Source organism: Parambassis ranga, chromosome 4 (assembly GCF_900634625.1).
Source record: "Parambassis ranga chromosome 4, fParRan2.1, whole genome shotgun sequence".
In the NCBI taxonomy this organism is placed as follows: domain Eukaryota; kingdom Metazoa; phylum Chordata; class Actinopteri; family Ambassidae; genus Parambassis; species Parambassis ranga.
In genome coordinates, this window is record NC_041025.1 from 12,061,266 (window position 1) to 12,077,018 (window position 15,753).

The 15,753-nt window shown below is 39.5% G+C and overlaps 1 protein-coding gene across 1 annotated transcript in view; it reads right to left on the bottom strand.

Annotated features, from left to right (window-relative positions):
• faf1 (Fas (TNFRSF6) associated factor 1) overlaps window positions 1-15,753 on the bottom strand; it is a 49,793-nt gene that overhangs the window by 14,218 nt on the left and 19,822 nt on the right. Inside the window, exons 9-15 of the mRNA XM_028404616.1 lie at window positions 10,283-10,378; window positions 10,073-10,199; window positions 9,911-9,974; window positions 9,721-9,802; window positions 4,838-4,992; window positions 673-809; window positions 471-559 (exon numbers count right to left, since the gene is read on the bottom strand). Coding sequence (XP_028260417.1) covers window positions 471-559; window positions 673-809; window positions 4,838-4,992; window positions 9,721-9,802; window positions 9,911-9,974; window positions 10,073-10,199; window positions 10,283-10,378 — 750 coding nt within the window. The remainder of the gene's footprint in view (window positions 1-470; window positions 560-672; window positions 810-4,837; window positions 4,993-9,720; window positions 9,803-9,910; window positions 9,975-10,072; window positions 10,200-10,282; window positions 10,379-15,753) is intronic.

A 15,753-nucleotide genomic window follows, 5' to 3' on the forward strand; every position in this document is an offset into this window, starting at 1 on the left:
ATAGTTAAATGCTTTTCTTGGAGTCACTGCCACAGTTTAGGGCCCTTCAGATTTGTCCCAACATGTTGCAAAATATTTGGAATATTGTAAAAGACTGGCTCAGCTGTGACAGAAGTGCCACAGGGACATCTGGCTAAATCAAGATAATTTGTTCTACAAATGCTTTGAGTGGTTAAGAGATGTCTTATGGGTCTAAAGCCAAATCTCCAGACTCCATCCAAATGTGTGCATCTAAAACCATTAAAACATTTGAAGTATGCACACAGTAGGCAGTAAAATCCTACACCCTAGCCTACCTATGTTAACAGAATGTCTCTATTTAAAAGCGTGTATTGTGGCATCATTATAACTTGTTTGGTCATTGTCACTGGGTAACCTCAGAACTGTACTCATCTGTAAATCCATTAAATTAATTATTGTTTATTATTATTTGTTTCATGCAGTGAGAGGCAACCTGATTCTGCTCAAACCTCATCTTTGATGTCCTCTTGCTGTTGTGCTGTGAAGATCTCCATTGCGCCCATTAACCTCATCATCAGCTCATCCACTGTTGTATTGCCTGAAGAAAAAAAAATAATCAATCAGAATCTGGTTTGAAATTTCATCGTTTTTTAAGTCATTACAAATACACTGCACAAAGGACAGTCACGACATCAATAAAATAAGATTTACCTTGAATAACATTTAGAACTTCATTGGATGTACGTTTTCCCATGACTATAAGAAGCAGGGGGAACTGGTCTGTCTTGTATGTCCGTATAGTCTGTGTCACCACGCTGCCAAAGTGTCTTGTACACATGGTGAGTAGTCTGCAAAACAAAAATTGATCTTATTCATTATGTTGTACATTCTATTGATACATCTGATCATTCCTCCTGAAACTCTACAATCTAAAAACCTAGGATTAAAGCAGGCATACAGAAATATAGCAGCATGCCAACACATAATTTTCAACAAATGGAAATGGAGGCATTTACTTTTAAGACAACAGGAGAAAAGAGAAATACACACAAACTCGTGGCATTAAGGACTTTAAAACCAATTCTGCATTTTCTTATTCCATCAGAGTGACATGCTATCTCAATTGGAGCAGGAGATGAATTAGTATTCCTCACCAGACATCCAGAATTGATAGGGCAAGAGAGGATTTCTTATTCCATTACAAAGACAGAACTTTTTAAATTAACATTTCACAGAGGGAAAAGGGTAGCAGGCAGCCGGGGCCCCGCCAAGCTCCCTGTAAATGTCATAATATTAATGAATTGCTATAGACTGAATGCAAATATAGATTAGCTTTTTCTCCTGCCTTTTAATAAGATCTACTTTAATAACTGGCTGGTAAAATAGAGAAGAAATGGAAAGGATAGAGGGACAGCAGGTCAGAGGAAGAAGATAGATAGAAGGAATGCTGCCTGAGAGGGGGAGTAACTCATTAAAACATGAAGCCCTAGCTGGTTGGAGCTACTTGCAGACTTTTCAAACTGTGAAATTGAGTACATGAGTGATAATCATGCAGAACTTTAATGAATGGACATTAGCACACAGATACAAAACTTCTCCAAATCTTGAACTTTGAGTGACCTACAACTTCAAAAATCCTAATTTTTACAGATCATTTTGTTCGGACATTTGTCTCTGTTCAGACCTCAACCTAGCCAGGCCATAACAATAGACCACAGGGAAACTCTAACCTGTAATGAAAGGCCAGGGAACAATAGACATTAACTTGAAGGGTAACCCAATCTTAACTCTCCCATCAAGCACAAGCCAACCTGCTTTGGTTTCTTTCTTAAAACTAAGGAAGTCAGTCCACCACAATAAAAATCATCAACATATATACAACAAACTATGTTTTTGACTGTCACTCAACACGTATAAGAAGCACTTATGAATTCACCAAAAGAACAAGAATAGACATGACACTGAGGGCAGGAGGAAGTCAAGATCGACTCCAGGAACTAAGGTGAACAGTTCATCACTCTCATCCATGCATAATGGTATGGAGAATGTAACCTGGTCCATACCAGACCTTTAAACACCTTTAGGGCTGGCTAAATGTAGAGGAAACACCTGCATGGGACTTGTAACTAATGTGCATTTAGGGAACTGCTCCAACAGCTAATGTGACTGACAGCTTCTAATTTGTCACCAATCCCATCTCCATTTTTCACTGCAGATCCAGACAGCTAAAATAGTTAATGTTTCCCTGGTCTGTCAGCTCGCATTTCTTCATTTCAAACTGTTGCGTGAAGATGTAAGTAGACTGGTTAGACCTGACATTTGCTCCACTGAACAGCTGACGAGTCAGGCTCGTACAGTAGCACTGCAGGGAATATTTTTGCCAGCCACCTGTACTGGAGCAGCATGGGAACCGGATGCTCACTGTGTCATACGCACTATGTTTCAGAGTGAGTATGGACATGTTTTGATTTGAAAGAGACATTTTATTCTCCCTCTAAACCAGTTAGGCTTTCAGTTAGGAGAATGTCAAGAGGAGAAGTCAAGTGTACAGAACAGGTTTGCACATCGGTCCTTCCCTTCCTCTAGCAGTGAAGACACCAGTTAATACTGAAAGGTCATTAAATGATTATTATTATAATAACAAGATCACATGTACTGCCATTCATAATAAGTTATTAGATCCTCCAATATATGCAACTGTGTGGAGAATTATAATAATATACAAGTGCTTTGAGTTAAGCTAGAAAAAAGCACTACATAAACATACAGCAACAGCACCATAAAATTTAGCATAAAGATTAATTCCCCATAGTTTACATTTTCAAGGGTTTGTACAGACATGTTCTCAGATCTGCAGAAAAACAAGGCAGACACAACACAAGTAATCTACAATATGTTAATTTGTGATTAATTAAATCAGCAATGGCTGTACATTGCCTGTGCAGTTCAGTGGATTCATTTCCCATGAGCGACAATTACACTAGCATCCAATGACCAGTACAGCAATTATGCATAATTAATCTGGAAGGCCTGTGAGAATACACAGAGCTAAGCAACAGGCACATTCCACTATCAGCAGGTTTATCTCTCTCTCTCCATCTCACTCTCACACACACACACACACACAATCAGGATACCTTTCCAACAGCCTCTGCGACTGATGCCAATCACCAGTCACTTTGGATCAACCAGAGAGCGTGAGAATGCAGCGCAGCAGTGTATGTGTGAGTGAGTTAGTGCGCACATGTGCATGCATGCGTTAGCAGCAAAGCTGTGACTAGCTGTGTGTAATGAAAAGCTCCAGATGTTGCCTCCTTTTTAACGTGCAATAAAAAGGCCCAGCTGGGGCAAAAAGCAAAGGAGGCCAATGGGAGAGAAAGGAGAGTGGAATGAAGGAAGGTGGGAATTTCCTTAAAAGAAATAATGGAGGGGTGAGGTGAGGGTGCGAGTCTTTCTTAAATGGCTGCTACCAGAGGGCAGGCTTAACTCTGCAGTGAGAGAGCTGAGGTAGTGAAATTGACTGAGGAGAAATTTAGAAAGATCAGAAGGGAGACAAGAGAACGAAAAGATGTGCTTTAGTGCTGAACATTACCAGTATATATGATCAAACAGACTAAATATAAAGATATTTTTGAATTAAGTGTCTAGCGAAAAATCTTCCTCTTAAGTTACTGGACCAGTATAATAAACAGGTAATGAAAGCTACAAAACACAGGCCGCTGGGGCAACGCTAACACTTTGAGGACAAATGGAGAGATAGAGATGTTTGGACTCCAAGGGAGTCCTTCATCTCCCACTGACCCTCTATTCAGACAGCTTAGTCAAGATTGCCCAATCAGGGGCCTCACCATGCAAACACAACGCCTTTTGTTAGCATGCAACCTCCAAGCTTCAAAAAGAGAATGAAGCTGAAGAGAAAATGAGAAGACAGAGATACAGGGTGTGAGCAGTGGAGTGAGAGCTGAAATGCCAGCAATTAAGGACATGACAAATGTATTTTAAAATGTTCTTCTTGTGTCAAATGATCTTCCAGCAACACTAGCATTTTTACATTACTCTTTAAATGCTCTGTGTCACACTGCATCTCTAACCTAATATCCAGTGTTTTCTGACCTTAAATGTAAAACGTGCAAAGGGAGAAACTGATGAAAACTACATTAACCATCGTCTTACTAAAAAACACTGAATATCACCATTATTAGATACACCTCAAAATATATGCAAACATCGCACTCCTCTAGACAGTAAGTCACATATAAATAAAACATAAGCATTAGGCATGCATCCAGGGCCAAGAGGTCCAGTTATTGCACTACTAAACTTTGCACTAGCCCAACTGCATTTCTGAAGGCAGAATATAAATTAATTGCTTAATTAGTTAAAGCCCAATTGATTTTAAAACTATTTTGATCATTCTCATTATTATTAAAACATTTTTTATGGTTTCATTATGGCGCAGCATGGACCACCACTAGATATGGGCTTTGCAACAAAATTCATGTCTCACTGCTTTTTGAGATGAAACGTGTTTACATTTGTGGAGTTAAAAACTGTCAAATTGTTTAAGGTATCTACTATTTAAATAGTGAGCAGAAGCAGAAAAAAACTGGTACAAAATGTAGCAGTGCACCAAAATCACAACAAAAACACTCCAAGGGTGCACTGTCACAATTGTAATATTTTAAAGAAGAATTATTGTACTAACATTTTGTTTATATTTCTTGGTTCACCCAGAGTACTTTTTTTTAATTTAATTGTATGAGTTCAATGTGTTACTGGTGAGAAATCACTAACTAAAGTTATGTCAAATCAGAAAGAAAGCAATCATTAAACCAGAATTAAAAACAAAAGAGAATCTTATCTTTTGATAATGTACCTGGCTTTGTTAGCTTCTTTAGTGACGTCCCAGGCCCATGTGATGAAGTTCTGGCTCAGGTAGGAGACAATGGAGTCAGCACACATCATTTGGGAGCAGAAGACGTTGCTGAGGACACTGTCGTCATTGTGGAGGTAGATAGCGAGCAGCTTTCTCTGCAAATAAGAAACAGAGCTTCAGAATTAGAGGATTTGTTTTCACAGAAAACTGATTTACTGTTAAAGGAAACAAAATAACAAAGAAGTGCAAATGGCTGTAAATGTGAGATTTGTTAAGGTTAAGGATGAGCGAAAACAAAAACACCTCAAACATAAAATGAACTGTCTAATTTGTCTCTGAAATAACATGAGTTGCTCTCAGATCTGCTCTGATCTACTGAGATCTCCACATAAGGGTATCTCATCACTAGAGACAACCACGTTACATGGACATAATATGACATGAGACATCACTGGGTGCCACGCTAGCATGACTTCTACAGAGGCCACAGCTGGCAAAAAAGCAAATACCACGCAAAATCAAATGGAGAGCGGTGTAAATAAAACTTCGCTTGGAGGCGACGAAGATATGGAGAAAACAAAACAGACAAATCACTCTATTTATTTTACACCAAATGCCAGCAGCCTGTTCAGGTTAGTAGCGGCAGGGCCAGACAATATTGACGAAGCTCCAAATCCAAGGATATTGACACCATCATATAAGCCTGGTAGATTCTCCCTCCTGACAATCTAATTAAAAAACAAACACACCCACAAGTATAAAAGGTTCCAGGGGACAATGTTGGAAATAATGCTCTTTAAATTACATGTCACTTCTCTCGCTATAAAAGAAAAAAAACTCTCAGTCTAGTTCATTTTTAACCACGGCTGTGAGGTGGTTAGGGGAGTTAAGGGGTCCATTTCTCAGGAACAGTAATCTAGGCTATGTGCACCAAAAAACAAAAAAATCTACACAGGGCATAAAACGTGAGGGGAAGTAAAAGAAGAAGTTGTGCTATACTGTGGCCTGTGTAGAATAGGAATGGGAGAGCACTGCTGTGTTTGCTCAACGATTAGTGCTTTAGAATAATCTCCAGGGCTCCTAAAGAGAAGGAGCTGGGGACTCATTCACTGGGCCGATTCAACAGTCTGAAAAGATTAAACACTCATGCTGAGAAGACAAGCAAATTCAGTCTTGAGAGAGGAATGAGGAGTGTGAGGAGAGGGAGAGTTTTACAACATGAAAAAAAACCTGACACACACTTCCACACTGACATCCAAACACACATGCACAGATGCACAAACTTAACTCTGTACCCACAATTAAGGACTCATACTCACACACATGTATGCTCAATTAGAGTAGGTGTAAAGACTAATCAAAGTGCACATTTTGGCCAACTGAACTCCTTCATCTTAGTTAAACTATCCGTACCCCTCTGTTCCTTCTCTGCTTTCAAGTGAGATCTTTTGTATAGCCTGTCTTAGCAGGGAGGAGCAAATCCCTCAGTTCAGCTAAATTACTAGTTCCAACCTGAGCTAGATAGTGACCCCATAGCCTTTCCTCACACCTGTTCACCTAAATCTAAGCCTGCTTTGTGTGTCAGAGGGAGACTAAAGCTTTCTCACTGTATAGCAGTATTTGTACTTGTCCTTCTACATAATTAGTAGCTAGAAAAATAAGCTTATTTGATTGTTTAAATTCTTTTTTATAGATTTTTTAAAATAGATTTTTTTAGAGAAAAGTGACTTTAGTCTTCATCTTCATCTGCTGGCATCCTTAATAAAAAAAAATCTCCCTCCTTTTTTCCCAGGATACAGCTTCGAGTATGCCATCCCACCTGCCAAACATTACTTCATATCCATTTTAGAGTGTTATGACATGAAAACTAAATCCATCAATGCTATTAACAGCTAATATGTGACTGTGCTTAATTACAAAGGGAAATAGCAAATATTATGAGAACCCGCAGCTGTTAAAGAGCTGAATAAGCCTTTAGGTTTTGCATATCACAATAGACTGTGATTAACTGTGATTAAAAAATTCTAACCACATCATAGTCAGGTGTTATCAGTGGCCAAACATGAAAATATCTTAAAACGAATGGCTGAGATTCTGACAGTACATTAAATGACAGTTTTTCAGGTTTGCCGTCTTACAGACTGGTTCTGAAATCACTGCAGATTTACTCTCTGATGTACTTCATGGGCTTTTGGTGCTACTTACAGCTAATAATGCCACAATGCAACTTATAAAACACAGAGTGTTATTCCCCATTAATTAAACCAAAGATACTATTCCTATATTGCAATACTACTACTACTACTACTACTACTCATTGGCTGCAACACATGTGCAGGGCAGATAGTTTGACAGATGAGCTATCCTTTGGGTAATTTTTTTTTTCTTTTATCCACCATTTTGATAGAGGATGTGTTTTTAACTTATTTATGATGAGGTCTGTTTGAATGCAGTTTATATGTGGTATTTCTAGTATATTTGGGGGTTGTCTGCATTTGTAATAAGGTATTCAGGTATTGATTGATTGATTAAAATACGTAGTTATTACTTACTCTCTTAAACAGTCAATATTTACTCCTCAGTCAACTCCAGCTCAATCTAAATTGCCACTTTCACTAAATTGTGAGCCTAATGTTAGCTCTTTTGGGCACACAATTTTTACTTATGAAAAATGTAAGCTGATACATGAAGGACAAATGTGTAACTGTCCAGAGGTCCTAAACTCCTGACTCTACTGATTGTTGGTACATTAGCATACAAGTGCATTGAAATATTTCTTGCATTATTTTCTGCACTCTACAGTAACTCTTAATCCATCCATTCAAGCAGGACAGTATTTATTTCAGGTGCAGTCAATAACTCAGTGTGGCTTCAGCTATATAGGCTAGATATACGTCTGCCGATATGGAATATGTCATTCTAGTTGACCACTGCTCTTCCTTCTTGACTCTTCAAGGCTATCGCTGTGTTTTAAAGCAGATACTTGGGAGTGATAAATCCCTGAACTCTCCTCTCCAGCAAAGCTATGAATTTTGATGTGTCTTTGTGTGTGGCAGACAGGAGAGAGGAGTGGAGAGCGAAGGAGAGTGGGGTTAGAGTGATTAACCACTGCGTTGATGGGGATTTAGTGGGGATCGTGGTTAGTGATGGGTGGCCTATCTCTCTGTACGCTCTGACTAACCACTGATCCCCAAGAGGGTTCAGCTCAGCTCTGCAGCCCAAAGCATTTTCATTAAGGATGGATTGAGTCTATCTCAACAGTCCCCCAACACACACCTTCAGAAACACTTCATCAAATGTAGTGTTTTGCTTAGTGATTAGCCTCTCCCAGGCTATAAGAGTGAGACTGATTCCTCTGTTTATAAACCCACGGAGTAGTCTCCCTTCAGTCAAATCTGCCCTATTCTAATTTCCCTTAATGAAGTAGGCCTTTTCTATGATGAGGACACAAACACAAGATTCCTATTTAAAAGTGAAGCAGAGCTAAGGATGGGATAGAGAGAGAAAGATGGAAGAATGGACGATGTTACTGTGCACATATGCTACTGTTTAATGGAACCATCAAAAGCAGTATGTTTTGGCCTGTAGTCTGAGATGCCTGTGATGAAACAGGACAAACACAGAACAGATCAAATAGCTTCTGTTTTCATGCAACATCTTTGCACATACGCTGCTTCTCTAAAGCCATTTTAACCACAGCACAGTTGGCAGGCTAAATCAAGCTCACCCAGAATAAAACAAAATACAGTGAAAATGAATACTATTTCGCCCCTGTGCTGTGTGGAGCACAGTGGTACAGTACAGAGTGTGTGAACACCAGAGAGACATCAGCCATATTGTGCTGGCTTAGGAGAGGAGATCAGCTGGGAAGCCGGCTAGACGCCAAGATTCTTGTTAGGTTTTTTACATCCCTGTTTATTTCACACTTTCTCCATCCCTTTCCCTTCTCCCACACACTCATGAATTCTTATTCCTCATTTTCTTTTCACTTGGATTCTTCTTCCAACTTTTTCTTTTGCATCATTTCTGACCATGCCATTTGTTGTGTCTCTACTATCATCTATTTCACCCTCCCTCTTTGTACGCCTGGTGATCTGAACCCCCCTAACATCTTGCTGTGTCCTCACAGTTTAATAAGGCTGTAATCCACACAAGCTGTCAGTTGATACAAGCATCCTTAAAAGGACAAAAGCTGAAAAAACAAGAGGGGAAAGTGGACAGCTAAAAATAAAGCCTCAGATGTCAGGGTGAAAATTGGAAAGGGTTTCTGATTAATTATATCAGTGTGGCTATAAAGCCATACAGACAATATGATAAAAACAACTTTGACTCATAATTAATGCCAATACTGCAGGTAAAAGTTTGTTGGGGTGGCACTGGTAGTCTGTTAAAATGTTTAAATACAAAGTCAACCTTTGTATTAATTGTGAATCCTCCTCCACTTATAGTTTTGTTTGTTGCTAAGCAACACAGACTTGGTGGTGATAACTCATTCCACTGACAAGGTAAAACACTAAGCTTTGTCAAAACAAATACACTCTAATGTGACCTTAAAAAGACACTTGAAGTGTCCACAGGAATTATAATACTGTCCATTGTATTTTAAGTTCCCACCCGCTCAGTAATGAAAGGAAAGACATAAGAAATGCAGTATTCCCCTTGACAGATAAAGAATGAATAATAATCTGCTCAGTTTGTGCTCGTTCTCTGTGTTATCTTAAGAAAACTGTTCAAAACGTACATGCAGTAGGAATGACATCAGTGCTAAAGGACACCCTGACTTGTATCTTTTCCCTAATCAGAATTAAATGGGTTGGAAACAGAAATTATCATTCTGTAACTTATTACTGTATCTCTGTAAATTAAAACAATGTTCTGCTTACATCTCTGGCTTTTCCATAGAAGGCCTCTTGAGATGCTGCCTCCAAAGACCCAATGAAGAACATAGGGTGGGTCTCTCCATACCTATGTAACACACACACACACAACAGGAAAACAGTTCATAAACACAGTTACATTTCAGCCTTGCATATTTTTTAAAGCCCTTTTGTTCAGCCTGGATACAGGACTCACCTTGAAGAAAATTCGGCAGTAAAGTGAAGTAAGGCATCAGCTTCATTCTCACTATTCTCTGGCACTGTAAGAGAGGTGAAAATAAAGGTCAACCTCTTGATCTTTGGTTGGAGCTATAACTGAGTTCTAAACATTATTATTATACTGCTTAAATGTACGTACTCATAGGTGATTTCCGACAGCTTGAGGAGGAGCCCATTCCAAACATTTCTGAATCATCCACACCAAATTCTGACGCATCTTCAAAATCATCCCCCTCACTGTCGCTGATCATATGGACATCTGCACACTGTATGCATACGTGACGCATGAGCAGAAGCATTTCTTTTGCATGTCTAATGAGTTAGTTATACAGTATATACACTTATGTACCTCTTCTGTGGGCTCTTGGGCGTTGGCTGGTGAGGACCTCCGACAAACACTGAGGTGATGGCAGGGATAGCTGATCCCGGAGAGAGCTAGTGTCATCTAAAAAGAGAAAACATAATAAAATCAGAGTCATTACTCAAAACCACTTTAATCCCTAAAGCCAAGATAATATGTGATCACATGTGATTATTGGACTGAAGTCCAACCAAAACAAACTTCACAACTGACTCTCACTTCTGTCACTGTAGCTTCTCAAGACTATTTAGGCTTTTTTCCACAAGCCTACACTGCAGCATAAGATATGATTTTTCAAACAGCAGCTGCTCATCCTTCTAATGAGGAAGGACCATGATGAGGTTTCTGTACACCTGCAGTAGCCGTTAGTATGACAGTGGTCTATGGTAAAAGAACACCTGACTAATTAACTCCCATATTCAAAGCCAGGACTGAAAATGTCAGCATTCAGCAGGGACTCATTACAGCTGGTATCTCCATGCTTGGGCCCCAAGGAATATCAACAATATAGACAAAGCTGTCGCACAATATGGAGTGAAACTAAAGACACCTTAAAACAAGCTGTAGTAATATGTCAAGTAGTTATATAGATGGATAACTTTAAATAATTACATGTTAACCTATATGTCAAGACACCTGTCAACAGTGACAAATGAATGTAGCACTGGTAACCAACCAAGCACAACCTCCTAAATGTACAGATACTCTAATGCAACAATATATTCACAAGCATACTAACTGTTCAAAGCCCAGCAGAAAGCCCAGATGCAAATACTTTTTCTGGGAGAGTGAACTTCTAAACAACAGAACTGAGGCAGGCAAGGCAAGCTGGGAGTGATAAGAGGCAGAGGAGCTGTTCGTCCCCTGCAGAGGTCCTGTGATCTGCTCCATTGTCAGGTGCTAAGACACACAAAGAGCAGCTGGACATGGCTGAATCAAGAGACGATTACATGCAACGCCAGTTGAATCTGAAAAGGGCTACACACACTGAAGGGAGTTCCTCTCTGTGTCCCTCTTAAAATAGAGTGGGTCCTCATCTTCTACAGCAGGAGAGAACAGTGGAACCACTGGACCTTGTCGGCAACATGGACTCACTAGTGTACTGCTGTCTGCCTGGCACTGATAAGAAGTGAGTTATCTGACAGTACCACCCAGTCTATTATGTCTGTTTCACAGCCTTATCTTCTGAGTCTTAGAAAGTGAGTTAGCAGCTGAAAGACCTGTAGCTGTAACAAGAGTTGGGCAGGATCACAACATACAACCTGAGATTATATTTGTCCAAGTGACTTGTCTACTGTCTTTATTATACTATGGTTTAATATGAAATAGCTTCGATTTCCGAGTCTTTCACAGTGTTTGTTAAAACCCACATTTCCTCATGTTATTGTCTCAACAAGCCAACAAATCAACAGATAATTTAGATTTCAATGTTGCATTGCATTGCAATTATTATTACATATTTATCCATGTGCAACCACTAATGTAGTGTAATGCACTCTGTATCCTTTAGCCATTGTAGAATAAATATATATATAGGGTTTAAACTATAAGATGTTTGTATATAGATTTTTCTTGAACTGAGAAAATTAACTCTCTCAGTGATCCTTGGGAGACAAACAACCATTTATTGCAGCTCTCGGTGGCTGGACTATGGATAAACTGAAACCGGTTATAATATTGACCACTGTGTTTCAAATTCCCACCAGTCAAGCAACAAAAGAGGATATATGAGAAACCCAGTATCTCCCCTGACAGTAGGAGAAAAAAATAATATCTTGATGAGTATTCCACCTCCTCCTTGTTATCTTAAGCTCAGAAACTACTCAAAAAGCAGTGGCTAGACCGCCATGCAATATTAAAACTGCATAAACCAAATATGACATCATCGTTAAAGGGGAAGTATCAGCAGTGGACAAACCTGCGTTTTTTTTCTAAGAGGGTCTCTGTTAAGACTTAATGTGCAACAAGTTCTCAGTGATTTAAAATCTGGAACCATGAGCTGTCAAGTCCTCCCAAACAGAGACAGACGAGTGTATATGCAGATTAACAGATCATGTTTCCTGTGCATTTGTAATTATTATCAAGTGTACTCTTGACAATGAAAAGTGTGCAAGTGTCACATGAAGGACAGTTCAGTAGCTTGGGAACACCTACGAAGAACACTTAACTGAATTGCCTTGTCTCTGCCCATGTAACTCAACTCTAACTACTTTAGCACTGCAGAACTGTTTATTAGATCAATGTGTCATTCATATCTGAAAAACAGAATTTACTTTGTTTTAACTTGCCTAAGTAACACATAACAAAAGAAACTGTGTTTTACAACATAACAATGCAAACACAAGGAACATTTTTGGCTACTGAAGACATCAGCGTCTTCCTGAGATTTGGATTAGAGAGCTATACGAGTGAAAGAAAGACATACAGGGTCTAAAGGATGTGAAGGAATGGCCCCAAGTCTATTCTGCCTATTCTCCAATCGAGTGGCAATCAAACGTGAGAATCTTAACAGCCACTGCCGAGAGGGTGCTTATAAACTCTTTACCCCCTCTACTCACAATGAAAGGCTTTTGTCTGAGGACCTAATAAGTGTATAAATAATGTTGATCACTTCCCATGTCAAAGACAGCCTGGAGGGTTTGAGTTGACATGGATGCAAGGAGGGGAGGTGAAAGGGGGAAAAAATGAGTGCCTCTCAGTCCTCTTCCTTGCTTTGACCCAATGGCTTCTCCTGATGTTGAGGTACACAAGTGCAGCTTGGCGGCTCAGTGGTATAACGTGGAAACAAGGTTGAAGTGCCGCAGGGCACGAGGTCTGGGGGGATGAGGTTAACCCCCCAAATGACCCTCTCCCACATCTTCACACAAAAGGAATTGGCTCCTCTCTTTTGGATTCTTTTAATTAACACTTGCATTGAGCGTCTAAGTATTTCAGGGGCTGAAACAGGGAATTAATTTTCTCTCTTCCTTACCCTTCTCTCCCTTTTTTCTCTCTTACACTTCAACCTTTTTCTGTTCTCTTCCCCTGTTTTTTCTCTATTCTTTTTGTGTTTCATTTTTTTTTCTTTTCTAGTGAAGGAACTGTTTGGATTAGGTGTCTGGCTGTGAGTGTGAGATAATTACCAATGACAGCTGCACAACAACTACCACAGTATACCACCTTACTGCACTATATCCAGTGAAGAACAGTAAAAGTAGACAGAGAAAATAAGACGGCAAAGGGAAAGGAGATGGATCAGGGAAACAATGTTTTGTGGGTATCACAAAAAAGAAAGAAACAGAAGAGAGAAAGACAGATCAAACCTAAAAACAAATACTTTTCCTTGTTTCAGGCTAATAGGTGCCTGGTTCAAAAAGAGTAGAGACTACATAAATTACTGTTGGATCAGTAGGATACACAATGGTTGGCAGAGCAGTATAATTTCTGGTGTCATGCTTCCATGTGTATACTAGGGGACTTTAAGGTGACCAAGCTCACGAGAAGGAGCACCATCCTCCTAAAACAAACATTTCAACAAGATGGGAGCAGTGCAGAAAGAAGGTAAAAGAAGAGAGGGGATCAACAAAAAAACAAGAGCAACAGACTAACTCAATTCTGAATGTCACCTGAAGAAGACCAACTGCACAGGGACGGGACTCTGTCTGAGCTGACTGCTGAGCCCTGTTGCGGCAGAAACAACCAGGCCCACTCTCAATAAACACTTGAATCCACAGGCCCCTATCAAGTGGAGAAGGATTCCATTAATGCCAGCTGGGAAATTGAAGGAGGTGCTGCCCTACAAGGCAAGGCACCTCAGTGGCTCTGCTGCATTAATACATTAGCAAACACCATGAAACACTGCATAAATGTCAGCAATTACTGGCTAGAAGGTAGGGTGGGTGGTGGCGGTGGTGGTGAACAGATGAGGATGTAATAAGGATGGTCCACTGGCTGTCAATCACTCCAGCAGGTGTGGAGGAAAGACTGCCAATCAAAACAGCTTCAATGAAATGAGGCTTGGAAACTCTATATGCTGAACTGCTTAAGGGAAGGAGGAGGACAAGAAGGAGGCAAGGAAAGAAGCTCCCTCGGCACATTTCCAGAAGTGAAAGAAGCAAATGTCCTGTTGGCCTCTTAAATCGGCTGTTGCAAAGACCTCTGTCATCATCTTCAGCACTGTTCAGAATAGCTTTGCCAAAGCCACAAGAATCAGGAAGAATTTGCAGACAGAGCTAGATCATGGTATTTGCAAATAATGCCGGAGTATTTGTTTTAATCTACTTGGAGTAACATAAATTCCATCAAGTTTTAACTATAGCAAAGTCCAACATACTTTTCTCTGACTGGGAACTTTTTCCCAGTACCATCAAGACTGTTTTGATGCAGTAAACCCACAGAAAAATAAAACAAATGCTAAAACAAACATTCAGAAAAAGACAGTGTGCTTCTTCAAATAATCCTCTACTTGGCTACTCCAGTAAACACAACAAATCAGTCTTTCTATATGAAGAATATTTGAATAACTCTGTAAAATTATCAAGAAAAACTGCTGAGGATAGGAAGCTGCACTTTAGATAAATGAGCAGGAACTGAGACTTTGCAATTAAACTTAAAGGTAAACAAACACAAAAATAACTTGGGATATATGGCCAGCCAGATCTAATTGTTAGAATGTTGTAGCAGTGTTTTGAAATTAGCTTGATGTATACTGTATGTTCACTAAGCAATATTCGAATTACTCACTGACCCAGGTCAACACAATCTGCCTGCTAAAAATGAGCATCACCTCACATTGCTACTGCTTTGTGCCACTTCCACTTCCTTACTTTAACACTCCACACAATAACAGGGCACTGAATAAACTGATCTGTTGTTCGCTGCCATTTGAGCATTAAGCATCCTGATCCAATTTCAATTCTCCATAAGGCCTTGAATAATTCAGTACACAATAAACAATGAAACACATTGAGTGGACAGTATCGGGGGGTTGACGCAACACGTAACTACTAGTTTCCCTGAAAGGTGAGAAATTCTGTATGACAAACTATTTTCTTACACTCACATGACATCATTAAACTAACATTACATCAACTCAAATAACTTTCTTGGAATACAACAATAAGTGACAGATGAAAATGATACTCTGAGCCTACAATTCAATTAGATTAACCTCAATTACACAAAAAGTACTCTCTGCTAGTGTAATTGTCTTAGTAGAGAGGCTGCACTAAGGCAATTGCTGCTGGATATTAATGTGTAATTCTGTGGTAAAGTAAAACACAGTTTACCACAAACACAACAGACACAAATTAGCACTAAGTATTCAGTTCAAAGTTTGATGCCACAGTGTTAACTTTGGGAAAGATGCATTTACCAATATACACATGCACATATGCAACACACAAATGTGAATGAACACTTGAAGGCAAAGCAAAAAGCAAAAAGTGGGATGGTGTGCGGAGCTAAACGTAATCTGGGGC